Below are 17547 nucleotides of genomic sequence, written 5' to 3'. Positions count from 1 at the left end.
CGGTGATGAAATTGCTGGTTCGGAGAATAAGCTTGGTAATGATGATGAAGAACCCACGTGTAGAAGAAAACGTAAGTACCCTTACTATAATCTAATTGTTGATAAATTTGTTTTGTTTGTAGGTATGAAATTTGACAATGCTAAACAATTAAAAGAAGCTGTTGTCAAGAGCTCCATTGCTGAACAGAAGAACGTTGAATTCATTAGAAATATAAATGCATTTGTGAGAACTAAGTATTCACAACCCAATTGTTCATAGAAGCTTTATAGCGCTCTGAGTAGAAAGTGGTTATTTCAGATTAGATCCTTTCGAGATGAGCATATTTTTTCAATTATATTTGACAATAAAAAGGTAACAAATATGTGGTTGTCAAAGCATTTCTTTCAATACTATCAAAGTAATATTCGAGATCAAGAGTCCTCAGTTTTAGCTATTGGTGAATGAGCAATTAGAGGTTAATGTGTCAAGGAATCAATGCAAAAGAGTTAAGTTGAGAATGATGAAAATATTGATGTATCGGTATAAGGAAGAATATGCGCAAATATGTGATTGTGTTGGTGAATACATTCTTCAAAACTCATCTAGTGGGTTATATATAGAGGTTGTCGAGAGGTCACTGCCTGATTTTGAGTCTAGATTTGATAAATTTTATGTCTGTTTTGATGCATGCAAATAGGTCTTCTTGGTTGGTTGTAGAAGAGTTGTAAGATTAGATGGATACTTTCTGAAGAGTTTATGCAAGGGAGAGTTGTTGACTACTATGGGGAGAAATGCCAACAATCAAATGTTTCCGATAGCTTGGGTAGTGGTGAAGATGGAGAACAAAGATACTTGGTTTTGATTCCTCAAAACTTTAATGGCTGACCTTGAGATGACTGATGGGGGAGGATAGACAATCATGAGTGACTAACAGAAGGTAATACCATTATCAATTAATTCATTTTAAATATTAATTACTAAAATTTTTTGTTCTAATTTGTATTTGTTGGTTTGAATTTTTGTAGGGACTTGTTCCTACATTGGCTAAGTTGATGTCACATGTCGAGTATAGAACGTGCGTGAGGCACATATATACAAACTGGTCAAAGAATTTCAAAATAGATAAGTTGCATAAGCAGTTCTAGTAGATAACGAAAAGTTCAAATATGACTAATTTCATATTAGCCAAATAGAGATTGTTGCAGCTAACAAAGGAACGTTTTGATGCACTTTTCCAAAAAGAAGCTAAGCACTGGTGTTGGGCTTTCTTCAATGAAAAGTTCAAATGTGATATCATTAACAATAATCTCAGTGAAGCTTTTAATGGCAGAATTTTAAAGGTCAGGTGCAAACCAATCATCAGCGTGTTTGATAATGTATGAGTTATCGTCATGACTAAAATGCATATGAAAAGAGATGATGCTACGAAGTAGACTAGAAACTGTGGTCCTAAGATTGTGAAAAAATTGGATGCAAAGGTTGATACTAGTAGGCTTTGCCATCCAGTTTGGAATGGAGACAATGGATATGAGATAATTGAAAATTATGATAATTATGTTCTCAACCTAGATAAAAGAAAGTATTCATGCCGAGCTTGACAATTAACTGAAATTCCCTATGCCCATACCATTTGTGCCATTTAGATGAAGTAACAAAACCCTAAGGATTACCTAGATGATTGATACAAGAAAAACTCATACTTTGCTTCGTATTAATTCAAATGCAGCCTATTAGAAGTAGCAAATTTCGGAAGTCAACAAATCGTGAAGGCTCTCTACCTTTGTCTGAAGAAGCAAATAGAAAAGCCAAAAATGAGACAAAGAATGCAGCAGGAAGATGCAATAAGTCATAGAATGAGTAGGATTTGGGTAAAGATGAAATGCTCCTATTGCCACAAAAAATGACATAATAAGAAAGGTTGTGAGCTAAAAAAGCAACATCAATAGCAAGATACAATTGTTGATTTATGATCAGGAATAGGGCCAACTAAAGAGCTTGTACTTGGGCTTATTGAAGGGAGGATAGAAGGCCCTACTGTAATGCCTGCTGAAGGACAGCGCCTTGTTGTAAAGTAAATATCTTCTTTGCCTAGTAACTTTTCAATTCATATTCGATAGAGTTTTATGGTTGACCATGCATTGGCTTCTTTTGTCATTTTCCTCTATCATGTACCTGTAATTAATTTAAGAAGTTTTATTCATTTGTTTCCACCATGAAAATGAGTAGATGTTTAATTATTTGTTTTGGTTAGTCATAATCCTAATATAATGCACTGCTATAAGGCCTACTAAAATGCTAGAAAAAGGTCATGTTATAGGCCTAAGTGTAGAGATAGGGATTGGCACAGGTAGGACAACATCAACAATAACTGAGTTCATTGTTGAACAAACAAGGAACAAATATCCTGTAAATTGTACATCGCTGTGTTTGTCTTTTGTGGGCTGAAATTTAATTTAATTATGTGTTTCTCAGGTGAAAAGATGAGCAATTGTACAAGTTGCATAGATTGCTCCCCCATTGGTTGTTGCTGAAAGTGATGCATCACAACGAACAAGAGGGGCTCTTGAAAAAAGATTAATGCAATATGGTTATGAGATTTACACAAATAAATGGGGATAAGAACGCTTCAAGTGCCAAAAGTTGGCACAAAGGGACACTTAAGTGCCAAAAGTTACGAAATGTACACTTAAATGTCACATTCGAAGAAAAACGGATCACTTAAGTGCCACTCCGGCCAAAGTTCGGCCAAAAGGCTGACGTGGCGTTTTTCCGACGAATTTCCGGCGAAGTGAACCCAAAACGACGCCGTTTTGCATGCTGACATGGCAAGTAATGCAAAAACGGCGTCGCTTTGGGTTGACATGGTAAAAAAATAATATAAAAATTGAATAAATTAAATTAAAAATTCGATATAGTTAAAATATTAAAAAATAATAATTTTAATAGTTAAAATATTAAAAAAATAATAAATTTAAAATTAGATTTAGTTAAAATATTTAAAAATAATAATTTAAAAATAAAATTTAATTAAAATATAAAAATAATAATTAAAAAATTAAAAAAAATAATATTAGATTTAGTTAAAAAATTTAAAAATTTAAAATTAAATTTAGTTAAAACAATAAAAAATAATAATTTTAAAAATTAAAAATTTAAAAAAATTAAAAATTGGATTTAGTTAAAAATTTTAGAAAATAATTTTAAAATTAGATTTAGTTAAAAATTTAAAAAAATAATAATTTACAAAACTAAATTTAGTTAAAATATTAAAAAATAATAATTATAAAAAAAATTAAAAAATTAAAAAATAAAAATTTTAGAATTAGATTTAGTTAAAATATTATAAAAATAATAATTTTAAAATTAAATTCAATTAAAATGTTAAAAAATAATAATTTAAAATTTAAAAATTTAAAAAAGGGGCGGTGGCTAGGCTGCCCTCAGCCACCGCCCCCTTTTATTAATTTATAAAATTTTGATAATTTTTTTAATTTTTTTAAAAAAAAATTTTAATTTAAAATTATTATTATTTTAATATTTTAACTAAATTTAATTTTTAAATTATTTTTTAAATATTTTAACTAAATCTAATTTTTATTTTTTATTTTTTATTTTTAAAATTATTATTTTTAATATTTTAACTAAATTTAATTTTTATTTAATTTTTATTTTTTTAACTAAATCTAATTTTAAAATTATTATTTTTTAATTTTTTTAAAATTTTTAATTTTTTAAATGATTATTTTTTAATATTTTAACTAAATTTAATTTTAAAATTATTATTTTTAATATTTTAACTAAATTTAATTTTAAATTTATTATTTTTTTAATATTTTAACTATTAAAATTATTATTTTTTAATATTTTAACTAAATATATTTTTAAATTTAATTTATTTAATTTTTATATTATTATTTTTTTATCACATGAGCCCAAAACGACGCCGTTTTTGCATTATTTGGCCATGTCGGCATGCAAAACGGCGTCGTTTTGGGCTCGGTTCGCCGGAAAAATGCCACGTTGGCATTTTGGCCGGATTTTGGCCGGATTGACACTCAAGTGATCCATTTTGCTCCGATTTTGGCACTTAAGTGTACATTTCGTAACTTTTGGCACTTAAGTGTCCCTTTGTGCCAACTTTTGGCACTCCAGGGGTCCTTGTCCCCAAATAAATGAACTAAAATGATTATTTTGAATGTAACATTTGTAGGACTCATGTATTTAATTTATTGTACTTGAATTCATTTGGTTGACAATATAGCTATGTTTTTGTAACATGTGAGAACTTCGGAGGTGATTATCTCTCAAGGTGGGCTGACTCAAGAATCAAAGGCGTAGCCAAAAAAGAGTACTCCAAAGAAGAAAACAATGGGTACAAATTGAAAACGATCACAAAAAAAGAACTCAACACCAATTCCATCTCAATTGACTGATCATGGGAGCAATAGTGATCCGTAGGATCAACACATGACATGTACTAAAAAAAAAATAGTTGCTATTAATACCAAGGAAAATGAGGTGACAGAAAGGCTAATTAAAGAACATGCACATCAAGTTTAAAAGAGTGCTCGGATTATGAATTAATTCAAAGCTTTAAAAGGAAAATGAGGTGGGGGTGTTACGCATATTGACTGATGGGAGGGTGCTAGATATTGTATCTTTTTATGTTTTCCTTTTTAGGAGGGTGCTTCTTTATTGATGGGAGTTGCTGCCATTGTATTTTTGAGGAGGCCATTGTCTTTTTGAGGAAGGTACTGAACCTTTAGTTATTGGGAAGTGAAGTTAGACATGTTTTTTCTTTGTAAAGAATCAATCAACGGCAATGGTTGTTTTTTTATTATTTTCTCTTGTCTTGATTTTAGCTGGTAATGCTGACAAGATGGTTATGCTGTATAAATTTTTTGCTGCTAGTGCAACGTTATTATAAGGCTGATGTTGTTTTTAGAAGTCGTGTGCATATATTGTTGCTGGTTGAAGTAGTGAATGTTACTGAATTTGTGGATTCTGATTATATGTGTTGGTACAAAAACAAAATGCACCAACAAGCCTTAGTGCAGTTGTGAGTGCCGCATCTTCTTACATGAGTAATTCTGGGTGCTGGTGCATTTTGTTGCATTAACACTTGTACTAGTGCATATTGTTGCATTAACATTTGTATGGGCTGGTGCAAGAACAAAATGCACCAACAAGCCAATTGGTGCAACTAGGGGTGAGCATTGGTCTAGGGTTGACCCTGGACCGGCCCAACCCTGCCGGTCTTGGTCTGGTTCTCAAGAAAACTGGGTCAGTCCTTAATTCTAGAATTCTTGGACCAATACTGTATGGGTCGATTATCGGTCTTGAGAGTTCCGGGTTGGTTCAACCTGGACCAACCATGATATTATATATATATATATATATATATATATATATATATATATATAATATTATTTATAATTTTTATATATAGAGAAAACCATAAAATAAACGCCGTCAACAACATTAAACAGCTCTTTAGCAAGGAGTTCAAGTAATTTTACATTGTTCTTTAATAACTTAGGTTTTTAATGTCTTTTACAGCGTTAATAGTCATAATTCACGAATGAGAAAAATGTTTTTGTGAGGAGTCCTCACGGTGTCCAAAAAGGCACCTTATGACATCATTCTCTAGTATTCATTTTTTTTTTCTATTTTATTTGTCCTCTTAGTCTTTAATTTGCTAAAATCGAAAAAAAACTACTTCTCCACTCGTCACTCGTCACTCGCCTTGCTCTCTTTGGATCACTAGTGCTGCTCACCACTTGATGCTCACTTGGCTTATTGCTCTCCACTTGACATTCAATGTTCATTCTGTTCGATACTCAATCCACTTGACTCTCACCACTTGCCTTTCTTAGCTAACCTTGCTTATCATCAAACCCATTGGGTCGGTACGGTCCTCTGTTGCCCTTTCAAAGAGTACAAAAAATGAAATAAAAAATTATTGGTTAATCCTAGGTTGATCTTAAAAATGGACTGAACCCATTAAGTCAGTCTAGTCCTCAATCATTTTTTTTTTTTTTTTAAGGATTACAAAAAATAAAATAAACCACCCGCCGTGGTGGCTCTGCTGGGTAGGCTCCAGACTTCCACTCAGGAGGTCTGGAGTTCGAAGCCCCTGCAACGCAAGTTGCAGGGAGGCTGGTGGATCATTTGGTGACTTACCCGGGGTGCGTGGGTGGTGGTTTCCTACGTGCCTCCCTAGGGTTTACTTCCAGCTGTCGGCTGTGCCGAGTTTCCTAGGTCACCAAAATAATAATAATAATAATAAATAAAATAAATAATTTATTAGTTGGTCCCAAGTTGACCTTAGAATTGGACCGAACCTATTGGGTTGGTATATGTTCGATCCAGTTCTCGGTCCCAAGCTCAATAGGATTGGTCATTGGTCTCAAAAATTGAGGATCAACATTATGCGGGTTGGTCCTAGGGTTAGGGGGTAAACTGGCCCAACCAGGATCATGCTCACCCCTAGGTGCAACAAGATGCACCACGACTGATGCAAGCCAAGTGACATTTGAAACTAACATATTCTTTTTTTAAAACTTGTGTAACGCAAGTAATCACTTTTTAACTACAATTGACACTTAAATGATTATTTTTATAAAAAAATTTGCATTCAAGTAATTATTATTTACAACTTATGGCATTGAAATAGTTAATCATAAATTTGTCATCATCCCTTAATTTCACTATGGTTTGCAGTAATAATTGCAGCAAATCATCATCAAACAAAAAATGCAGCAAACCATTACATCCAAAGCAAAATCTAAGCAAGACAAACATTGATGATGCATAGCTAAGCAAGAAATTTTTTAAGTGCAATGAATTCCAACTCCAATCTTCCATTTTTACCATAGACCGCAACAAAACCTTTTGTTCCATACAAAAATTGCAGGAAACCAATAACACACTTTACTTACAAATAACTTAATACAAGTACATATTCCACATTTTCGACTATGGTAAATATACAAACTTATTCACATTACTTACTTCACATTTGGCACAAATGTGAGCCGATGCTGAAGCTTATGCTCTCCATTTGCAATAGCAAGTTGATAATTTTGGGAGAAAATTGAAGTACATGCTCAAATTAGAGATTTGGGGTTTTGAACTTTCGGTTCTCTTCAATTTGGGGATTTAGGGTTCTTATTTGGGGAAAAAGACGTCAAATGGCATCGTTTATGCATGTTGACTGTACTCTTTGGCGAGCCACATTAGCTTCAAAAATTAATACAAAACCGTCACATCGAATTTTCAGCCAACTAGATCGGTATTGACACTGAAATGATTGTTTTTCAAATTTTTTTGACATTTAAATGATCCAAAATAAACTTTTGGCACCAAAGTGAGTGTCATATACAACTTTTGGCACTTTTAATGTACTTACCTCACAAGATATTACGTGAAACAGATGATGAGAACATCGACTCAAAACGAGACCATTCATCAATCGATCGATTTTCAAACTTTCAAGAAATAATTTTTGGTACAATAGTCTTGACTGTTCTAGTGTTGTTGTTCCACCGTTTCAATCCGTCCATTACAGGATGCAATCAAAATGATCCAAAGTAGAAACAGATGGATGCAAAAAATTTGAAGTTGGTCTGCTAAGCTGATTGGTATATGTTGGATATTCCTGTGGATCTTTGCTAAGAAATATGGGTAGTGAATTATAACATCATTCTCTTAAGTTTCTCTCTTAAGGTTCCCGTACTTTCTCCTCCAAATTAGAGCTTGAAAGTTACCCTAGAGTTGGTGCAATTGGTTGTACGTGTCAATGGATTTTCAGCTCAAAAAGTGGAGGTCGTCCATTCGAATTGCACAAATTACATGTAAGTTGTTCTAGAAGTACAATCCAATTGTATAGACCTAACCAGTTTATAAAGCTTGTATGGTGTTTTTCGAGCCTTCAAGTAGCTAGAACTCCATGTGTATGCCTTGGAATTAAAAGAAAAGAAAATACTCAAATGTTTGCATCTTTCATCTAGAATGTTATGACGAAAGAGCAATAACACCAAAGGAGAAAAAAAAGTCAATCTACTAAAGTATTGCTCCCATTAGAAGATCAATAACTCAACGGCAAGAATGAATCATATACCCACCAAAAAATCATTTTCTTGACTTGCCACTTCCGCTTTGTCCCGCGATGAAGATTCCTTGCTTCCGGGAAATTCCAAGGTTCATGAATTTCTGTCGCAGTACCTGTGACATCATTGGAGATGCTAATTCACTTGATTTCCACCCTTTATCATTAATTTAAAGTTGCCCGTGCAAAATTCAACAATTTTAACCGTTTGCTGCATCAAATGTCTACAAGTGTCTCTATAACGTCACGATCTTCAAGCTCCAATTCAAGTTTAAAAACCAGTACGCATGCCAAAAAAATTCAAGCCCGTAAAGTTTGAATTGCAACGGCCCAAATATTCTATTTGAGAATATTCGGCCAGAACAAAGAACAAAAAATCAAGATTATGATAATGGTGTTTTTATAATACAGACATGTATACTATAACATTCCGCCAGGTCAGCAAGGTCACCTCATGAAAACGACATCCAATCAGCAAGTCCCATCATCTGGAGCAAGAGAAAGTAGGCGACATTTTGGATTGACTGGACAAGACCTTTTGGCGCAACGACACATCTGTCGGGTAAAGGTATGTACCTGATTCCCTTAAGCTAAATTAAATTTAAGAACTTCACAATAAAAGACGTTGAGCTGAATAGAAAATCCTTTTCATTTATGATAAATATACAGTGGAAAAGCATTCTATTGTAGCAAGTTGTGAACCTAATTGTGGAAAAGAGTCGTACATGATCCTAGAAATTTACTATTGTATGCCTACAAGGTTTAAGTATCTCGGTTGATTTTCCTTTTCATGATTATAGATGTATTTTCCGCAACATGCTTGCTAAATGACTGTTTTATTACATCCTTAATTGAGGGAAATTTTTCACATCTAAATCTCTAGCCGGTTGATTCCTTTAAAATTTTGAGAGAAAGAGAGATTGTGTGTGCTAATTTCTCATGCAAATTTAGAAAACCTATTCATGAAAATGCAAAATAAACACATTCTAAATTGTGCATACTTGCCTATCATTAGAGAAAATCTTTTCTCTTAGGAGGAAGAAGAGTGGCTGACTTAATAATATAAGTATAGGATTTAGTTATGGAGAATGAGAATCACATTGTTAATAAAATACTTACTCAACTTGAAATAAAGAATTCTTTTTAAAAAAAAAATAAACTGAAGAGATCATTCTTTACAAGAAAGATAAAATGTCAAATCATATCACGTTACACGAAATATAAAAGTATGTGATTTCATTTTTTAATCTCGCAACATTTCAAATCTACTATATACTATAAATAGATTACAATAATGTGAATAGAGTATATCGGTATCACGTCACATGAATTATTGAGCGCATGCTTTCTTTGTATATGTGGCATGTCTATGATTAATCAACTTTAATCCTCATTATTGCTGCCCCCACTACTCTCTTATAAGGGTGCTCGTAGACCCTACTCCGGTAATTACTCTGTCTTTTCTTCTGGCAATTCATTATAATTAATTTAATGAATGGATACTCTAATCAATGTCGTATGCTTAATTCACTAGATAATGATATACTCATTGGTGTGCAATCGTCTTGCTTCAACGAGTGGCCAAACAGCTACGTAAGCTCAGTCTAGCGAAGAGCAAACCCCATTATGAGGGGCGAGGACCAATTTGACCTCGTGAACTGATCATTTTTTAATTTTTTTTGGGTCAAGAAAAGGAATTTACTTTCGAAGAATTACAAAATTCGTCCTTAATTTTTGCTTGATTCCACTGTGTATCTCCAGTTATGAAATCTACACTTCACATCCCTCACAGATTCTTTCCACAATATATGCTGAATATTTATGATTAATTATGCTTAGCGATCACGTCAACATTTCAATTAAGGTTTTCAACTGGAGAACTACCGTCAACAGACAATTATATATATACTTCAAAGGACCCAATTTCACCCCCCCAAAAAAGTAAAAAATGACATTACATATATTGAAAAATTTCAGAGGACTAGCGATAGAATTATCCTACAAAGTAATCAGGAGTAAGTGACAACAAATGTAATTCAAAGAAAATTATTAAAATTAAGGAAAAAAATAAAATGGTGCTCTTTTTAAAGCGGGGTTGCCCGTTTATGTCAGTGCAATACCGATCGCACATTCGTTTAATTAAAACTTCAGATCCAATGCGAGAGAATCTAAGTCGACAACGTCATCGAATGACTGCCCTCTGCATATCCATTTTCCTAGATTGCTCTTCATCTGCAACTGAAAGGGAAGAAACGATCTACAGAAACATCATATTACTGCATTTTACGTATCGAAAACCTTTAGCTCGGCCAAAAACCAAGTTCAACGAAAGAAGAACAGAAAATCGATTTTTGTGTTCAGTTTCAAGCGAGGGTCGCAGAGAAACACGTAAATGATCCCCAACGCAGTGCATGCAGCTAACTTGAAGTATTTTTGAAGTTATTTAAAGCGTTCTTTTAGGTTAAAAAATAACCGTGTTAACGTAAGGACCATCTGTCCTCAAAGACCTCTTTCAAGATCGCCTTGGCGATTTGTCAATACGGCATCCCAACAATCTTTTGAATGACCAGACTATCGGCCTGTTGAGAGGGCACAGCGGGTCAACCGCTAAGAGAAAGTCCAATTCTAAGCCTATCAATATATCCAATTAAACTAACATTTACTCAAGAATTTAAGGCAATGCATTGTGAACCAATTAAGATATATTAACCGCCCTACACTATATCAATTATCTGATATGTGACTTCTTTAACATAATTCACTCACATACGTGTGAGCTCAATGTTAGGCATGCTCTCCCTTACTATAGGTATCCTTTTGGCCTAACATCATCCTTACGGGCCCACATTGCTACACCACAATGCCTACTTGCTCGGAAAACACAAGCATCGACTATAATACCATTTGTTAAAAGCACATAGTAGGGAGATCACCAAAATAGAGCTCAAATCCGAACCCACCAATATATCCAGTTGGACTCATCTTTACTTAAAGCTTAAGTCAATGGGTTATAAACCAATTAGGATATATTAATTGCTTTACACCACATTAATTATCCAATATGAGACTTCTCTGCCACAACTTACTCACACGTGCATCATAGCACAACAATGTATATTTCTAGGATTTGGGATAGTATCGTATCTACAACGTCAACAGTATGCTCGGAAAATGACAATTGATGAACACTTTGCTATATTCTCCTTTTGATTGCAAAGCAACAAAAGATTTGTCTATTAAATCAAAGAAATTGCACTCGCATGCGCTACTTATACATTATATAGGTTCTCCCACTTTGAAAACATTGTACTTTTCAAGTGACACGCAAGCATTTAAATTGCTTTTATCTTTGGATTCTGCATTTCGCAATAACCAGACAAAAAGATTGATTCCTTTTGAGTGAAACTCAAGTCTTTCAACCGAGGATACAAGGAAAGCAGTCGGTATCCTCGGTTGAAACACTTGCGCAAAGCTCAACTGCCCTGCGACGGTTGTGAAGCCGCCTTGTCTCAACCCAGGCGCAAAGAGCCACTACATTCGTCTACCTGATTGTAGCCAATACCAAAGCACTAATGTAAAATCTATCTTCCCCTAATAGGTCCCCCAATTCCCATCCTATCTTTCTTTTCCCCGATAGGAATGAATACAAAGTATTACTATATGGAGTCTCGTCCCTCTAGGGTTCTTCCCCCATTAAGAGCCTCCTTGAGCATTTTAAGAACTTACTCAGGTCCAACATTATATAGGTTCTCCCACACCAAAAACATTGTCCTTTTCAAGGGACACACAAGCATTATTTGGATTCCGCATTTCAAAATAACCAATGGAAAATGAGACAAATAGTCCATAAACTTTGACTCAATGTGCATTATGGTTTATAAACTTTTAATTTGTCCAATATGATCCACAAATTTTAGCCTAATGGGTAATGTGATTCCTAAACTTTTGAAACATTGTATTATAAATTGAAAATTCATGAATCATATTGCACATTAAGCTAAAGTTCAAAGATTACATTGGACAAATTAAAAGTCCAGAGATCACATTACATATTTGATTAAAATTCAAAGATTATTAGTGTCATTATTCATTTAATATACCAATTAAGATTTCTTCCTATAATTCAAAGGCACGACCATCTAACCAATCATGTAAGGAGTATAAGTTAAATAACTTTTCTTTAAAAGACAATGGAAGAATTAATGGTATACTTGATGCTTCGTGATTGTTTGAATGGACAGCCACGATGGTTGAATGCATTCGGCCTTTACTAACGAACTCCGTGCTGAGGAAAGATGGCCATTATCTTTTTATGACGGATCATATTAGACATTTCATTTAAATGTTTTTAATACTATATGTGTTAAAATATGTCTCGATTTTGAGCCTGCGAATGAAGCCCAACCTAAGATGAAGGAAAGCATGTAGTTAATTTTTTTTAGATATTTATTGAGCAAGTTTTGACCCGAACCTCAATTTAGTTAAACTTCGGATAAAGAAATATTCCCCCGATTGAAGCAGAAATTGGCAAGGGAAAATCAAGAAGGAAAGTCAGAACTTTTACTGAAATATTCGGATTTCAACTTCCTGTATTCGGTGAAGAAAGACACATAGACGTAGGGAAGTCCAAGTTGGGTGGTCCTCCTTCTCCAATTCGGACTACTAGAGTATATATGATTTATAGTCGGTTGTGGGAGTTTTAAGGGGCGCACGTTGATGAACGCTTATAGGAAGTGTGCTTCTTCGTGGAGGGGGTATTTCTTCGACAGATTACATCCAAGAATTCAAGTGTTTGTAATCAATTAAATCTTGTGTAAAAAATTTTGTGTAATTCATTCGTGAGATTGAGAGATTATTTAGCGAGAAATTGTGTGGCTAAATATTGCGTGAACTATTAGATATAATTGGAGTTTGGAAAATATTATGAGTGATTGAGTGATTCAAGTATTGTTATAATTTTCGTTGTATTGCTTGATTCATAGTGAAATTTATTGCTGCTCTTCTCATGGAGTTAGATCACTGCGACCGAATCACGTAAATCTGGTAGCCAACTTATTTTCTTGTCATGTCTATTTTATTGTTCAATCACCTATTTTTCGCAACAGTTTTCTTAATAGATATGAACTATGTTAGACATGCTAAATTTGGTGTGCAAAATTGATTTATTAGGTAAAGCCTTATTATTTGAGAACCAATAACAATATGAAATATCTTTACATAAATCGACTTTATAAGTAAATATAACATTTCTCAAGATCTTCTTTTCTTTTTTCTTTTTTTACAGTGAGAGATTTAAGGAACCTATAATACTTTCATACCCACTGTTTTTTCTTCATCAATTAATAATGAAAACGTCACGGTTGCAATCTTATGTTTAAACGTCACGGTTGTACATGCTCCACGCCACGATGATTAGAAAAAACAACCATGTGGCGATTATAATAGTGCTGACAAGACCAATTGAAAAGACTTCAATTAAAACTCCCCGTATAGTGCGATTATATATATACCGTCAAGCTTCAACTCTCGCCACGGCATAGTTCGCACAGAGCCTTATTCAGTCCCTAACCTCGTATTTTTTTCTCCACCATTCAGGATCAACATGTCCGCAACAAGTTCAACAATATCAGATACAGATGCTGCTCTTTTAGAGCGTATCCGCCAGCATCTTCTCAACGACGATGACTTTGAAACCTTGGCAAAAACCGCCCAAAATGTTCGATTCCATTGTCCAAATTCAAGCTTCGACACATTTTCGTCGGCAGAGACAACAATGTGGTTCGACGCAACTGATTACGACGACATGGGCATTTATCATGAGCACCCGAAAGACGCTGTCGGGTCCAAATCACCCAGCTCGTCAAATGAGCAACCTGTCATGGATTATGGAGACGTCCAAACGAATGAGGCACTGCCTGAAGGGTCCCGCTACCGGGGAGTGAGGAAACGGCCATGGGGGAAGTATGCGGCGGAGATTCGAGACCCGAAGAAGAACAGCGCAAGGAGGTGGCTGGGGACCTTTGAGACGCCGCGAGAGGCCGCACTGGCTTACGACCAGGCCGCATTCGCAATGCGTGGGGCCAAGGCCCGGCTGAATTTCCCTCACTTGATCGGTTGCGACGAGGTGGAGCCGGTGAGGGTGACTCGGAAGCAGCACCGGTCAACTAAGGCCGAGAGCAGCTCGCTGGATCCGAAGTGGAGAAAGGAGGATTTGATTGGCCTGGCCAGCGACCCCCACGAGCTTAATAGTTTCATCCTATCGTTTCGATAGAAAAGGACTTGAAATGGACAAAATTGAGAGGTTTTATGTGATGATTTTTAGTCATTGTGTAATGAACATGTGTCAGTGTATGAAGCGTATGTTCTTCCTCTGGAGATTAGGGAACGGAATTCCAATGACATCTTCCACCAAAAAAAAAAAAAAAAAAACAGAAGAACACGCAAACTAATTTATGTCTTGCTAGTGTTCCTAGGCAATTTCATTTTTCTACACCAATTCTCATTGTCCCCCGACTCATCTTTTCCAAACAGAAAATTAGTGTCCCAACCCTGTTCGTTCGCAATTGAGTAAAACAAGGAAATAATGAAAACATACCGGTTTTCCATATACCAACTATTTTCGTCAATTTTATGTAAATTAAACATTTCCTTATAGAAATCATTTTGACGTCTGCATTGTCGTCAGCTAACAATTCCTTTGTTCCTAAACTTTAATAAATTGATATAGTGGGACAATTATGTGAACTTTTTCTGGACATTTACTTCTGTTCTCACTGTTATCAATCATGCATAAGATCCATGAACAAATAGACAATTAGGATAGGCCGTAAAGGTTCCAAACTCTTTCGCAAGAGTTTGCACAGTGTCATCTAAAACTTTGTACTCTTGATTAGGTCATGCTTCTTTCTCTAGATTAGGTAGTTTGATTGGTTACTTAGGTTTTGTTGGCAGCAAGTATTTTGACTGCTTGCCACCTAAGTTGGGAAAATATCATGTTCTGCCAGTTGGTTTTAGTAGATATATCTTTTTGCTTGCTTTGATCTAATTCGCTCTAATATTTAGATCGTCTCCTACCCACTAAAAGAAAATCTCACTACTTTATGATTTTTGTTGATGTTCATTCTTGTTATAAATGGTTTCATCTTATGAAAAATCAATCTAAACTTGCTTATATCCTACTTCGAATACGTTACCATCACAAAAACACAATTTTATCATGTCTCAAGGTGTTTCTTACATAATGCCAGGGAAATTAAAGAAATAGAGCCTTTGAGAATCCTTTCTCGAAACAGTAATGTCATTCATCATTTTTGTCTGAAAACTTTGCAACAAAATGGTTGAACAATGGGTAAACATATGCATTATGTAGACTTGTGTGCAATTTTCTAATTTTAACCTCTTTCCTTGAACAATTTCAGGTTGAGTCACGCCATATTGCTATGTAAACTATCAACCATACTCCATCATCCACTATAGGTAACAGCTTTTCTTATGAGCGCTTGCGCGCTTGCATTGCAGTGTTCATAATACAATCTTCCTTCATTATTGGACAATGCCTGTTTTGTGCATCTTCCATAAAATGAACACACGAAGTTAGAATGTCGTGCCTGACTATGTTGCTTACTCTGGTATGGCATAAAGCACAAACAACATAAATATTGGAATGCTATCTCTAAGTGTCTTTGCATGTCCAGTACTTGGTCATGTCATCGATTAGGTCACTGACCTAAGGCAAGTTTGAGCTCGCTAGATTTGGGTAGCCGAGCTTGCCGGCCTCGCCAAGCTAGCAAGACTCGAGCTCGCTAGCATCAAGGCAAGCTCAACCTTAGCAAATCTGGTGAGGTGGGCCTTGCCCAAGATCTGTGAGGCTCGACTTGCCATAATCGAGTGAGACCGAGGCTAGAGCCTCAACGATTTGGCAAGACTCGAGCTTGTTGGTGTCAAGGCAACTCGAGTTGGTCGAATCTAGCGAGGTGGAGCTCGCCCAAGGCCAGCGAGGCTCAAGCTCGTTAGCATCGAGAAAGATCAACCTCGTGGATCTGGCAAGGCTAGAGCTTGCCTGTTGCCAACCATGACCATCATGGCCAGTGACTAGGTGAAGAAGGAGGAAAAAGAAAAGAAAAGAAAAATCTATTTTTTAATAAAATAAAATAAAATAAGAATACTTAAAAGGAAAGCATAAAAATCAAATCAAATCTTCCATACCAAGTGGAAATAATTTTTCATTTATTTTCAAGTTTCAATTAAAACACTAAGAAATATTATTATTTTTAGAAATATCACATTTTTGTGAAATAACGAAACCTTTTTTTTTTTTTAAATTATAAATTTTGTAATTGTATTAGAGTGTTTTAACGATATAATTTTTTTAAAATCATAAGAAATAAATTTTTCCAAATTTGATTAAATATGAAAATGTTTTAGTAATATAGATTGAATATATGTTAATAAATTTATATTAGTAATAAATAGTCATAAACGGATTAATGGCCAATTCAGATGAGATCATTTATAACTCACCCCAAATCTGATCAAGTCTATCTATTTGACAGGTCAACTCACGCTACCCACCACGTGTGCAGAAGACCAGACGCGTGCAAGACGACCTACGGCAGAGAGAGGAAGGTAGACTAGCGACGGACGGGAGGCGGAGCAGGCGCCATCAGTGGCGCCGAACAGAGGAGAGCAGGCCTAGCCGAGGTAGGGCCAAACCTGTTGTGAGTGGACGGCAAGGGGATGCTGGTTTGGCCAGGAAGAGGCTCGGTCGGCACGCTGAGGACCGGCAGTCTGAACAGCTTTGCCGACTGGCCTCCTCACCTAAAAATACAGGGCGGCTTCATGTTTGCCCCGTTTCAGGCAACACCGAACCAACGCCCGCGACCGTCCGGCCAGCACAAGCTCCGGCCCGCGTCACCCCTCTGTTCTGTACCCGTGTTGTACATGTTGATCGTCATGAGTTCCGGTGCGAGTTCCGAGTCCCGTTTTATCTGGAAACGTTAAGAACGGGTAACGCACCCAACCTATTTGATGAAATGCCTAAATGAGATCTGTTCGTTCATTGTGAGTGCTGCTCGTTGCTCGTTAGATGCGCTTTGACAGATCCACGCTGCCATCCTTTCACCTTGCTTCGTCGTTTTTTCTTGCGCATCGTGTTACGCAAGAGACCGGTTATAAGCCGGTATAGATGAAGGATGGCGGCGGTGGCCGTTGGTTCCGCGGCGGCGGCATCGGCCGGCAGCTGTCGGAGGTCCGGTGAATGCGTGCGTTCGGCCGACCGTGGCGAGGGACGCTCCGGCCGGGGCCTTGTGATACTAGAATGGTCTTCGGCAAAGGCCACGCTTGAAGAGGATGACCGCGCGGGGAAGAAAAAGGAAAGAACAGTGAAAAATAAAGGAATAAAGACAAAGTGGAAAAGGACAAAATGGGTCCCCCCCAGCCTCTCTTCTGGCTAGTCTGG

At 35.8% G+C, this 17547-nt stretch overlaps 1 protein-coding gene across 1 annotated transcript; it reads left to right on the top strand.

Annotated features, from left to right (window-relative positions):
* The first annotated feature begins 13692 nt into the window (after positions 1 to 13692).
* LOC108959500 (ethylene-responsive transcription factor 1-like) lies at positions 13693 to 14361 on the top strand. The gene has a single exon (XM_018873222.2). The coding sequence runs from the start codon at positions 13693 to 13695 to the stop codon at positions 14359 to 14361; it is 669 nt and encodes a 222-aa protein (XP_018728767.2).
* Positions 14362 to 17547: the final 3186 nt, after the last annotated feature.

The sequence above is a fragment of the Eucalyptus grandis genome, chromosome 5 (assembly GCF_016545825.1).
Source record: "Eucalyptus grandis isolate ANBG69807.140 chromosome 5, ASM1654582v1, whole genome shotgun sequence".
Taxonomy (NCBI): Eukaryota; Viridiplantae; Streptophyta; class Magnoliopsida; order Myrtales; family Myrtaceae; genus Eucalyptus; species Eucalyptus grandis.
Note: the sequence above shows the minus strand (reverse complement) of the source record. Positions and strands in the feature narration are given on the sequence as shown.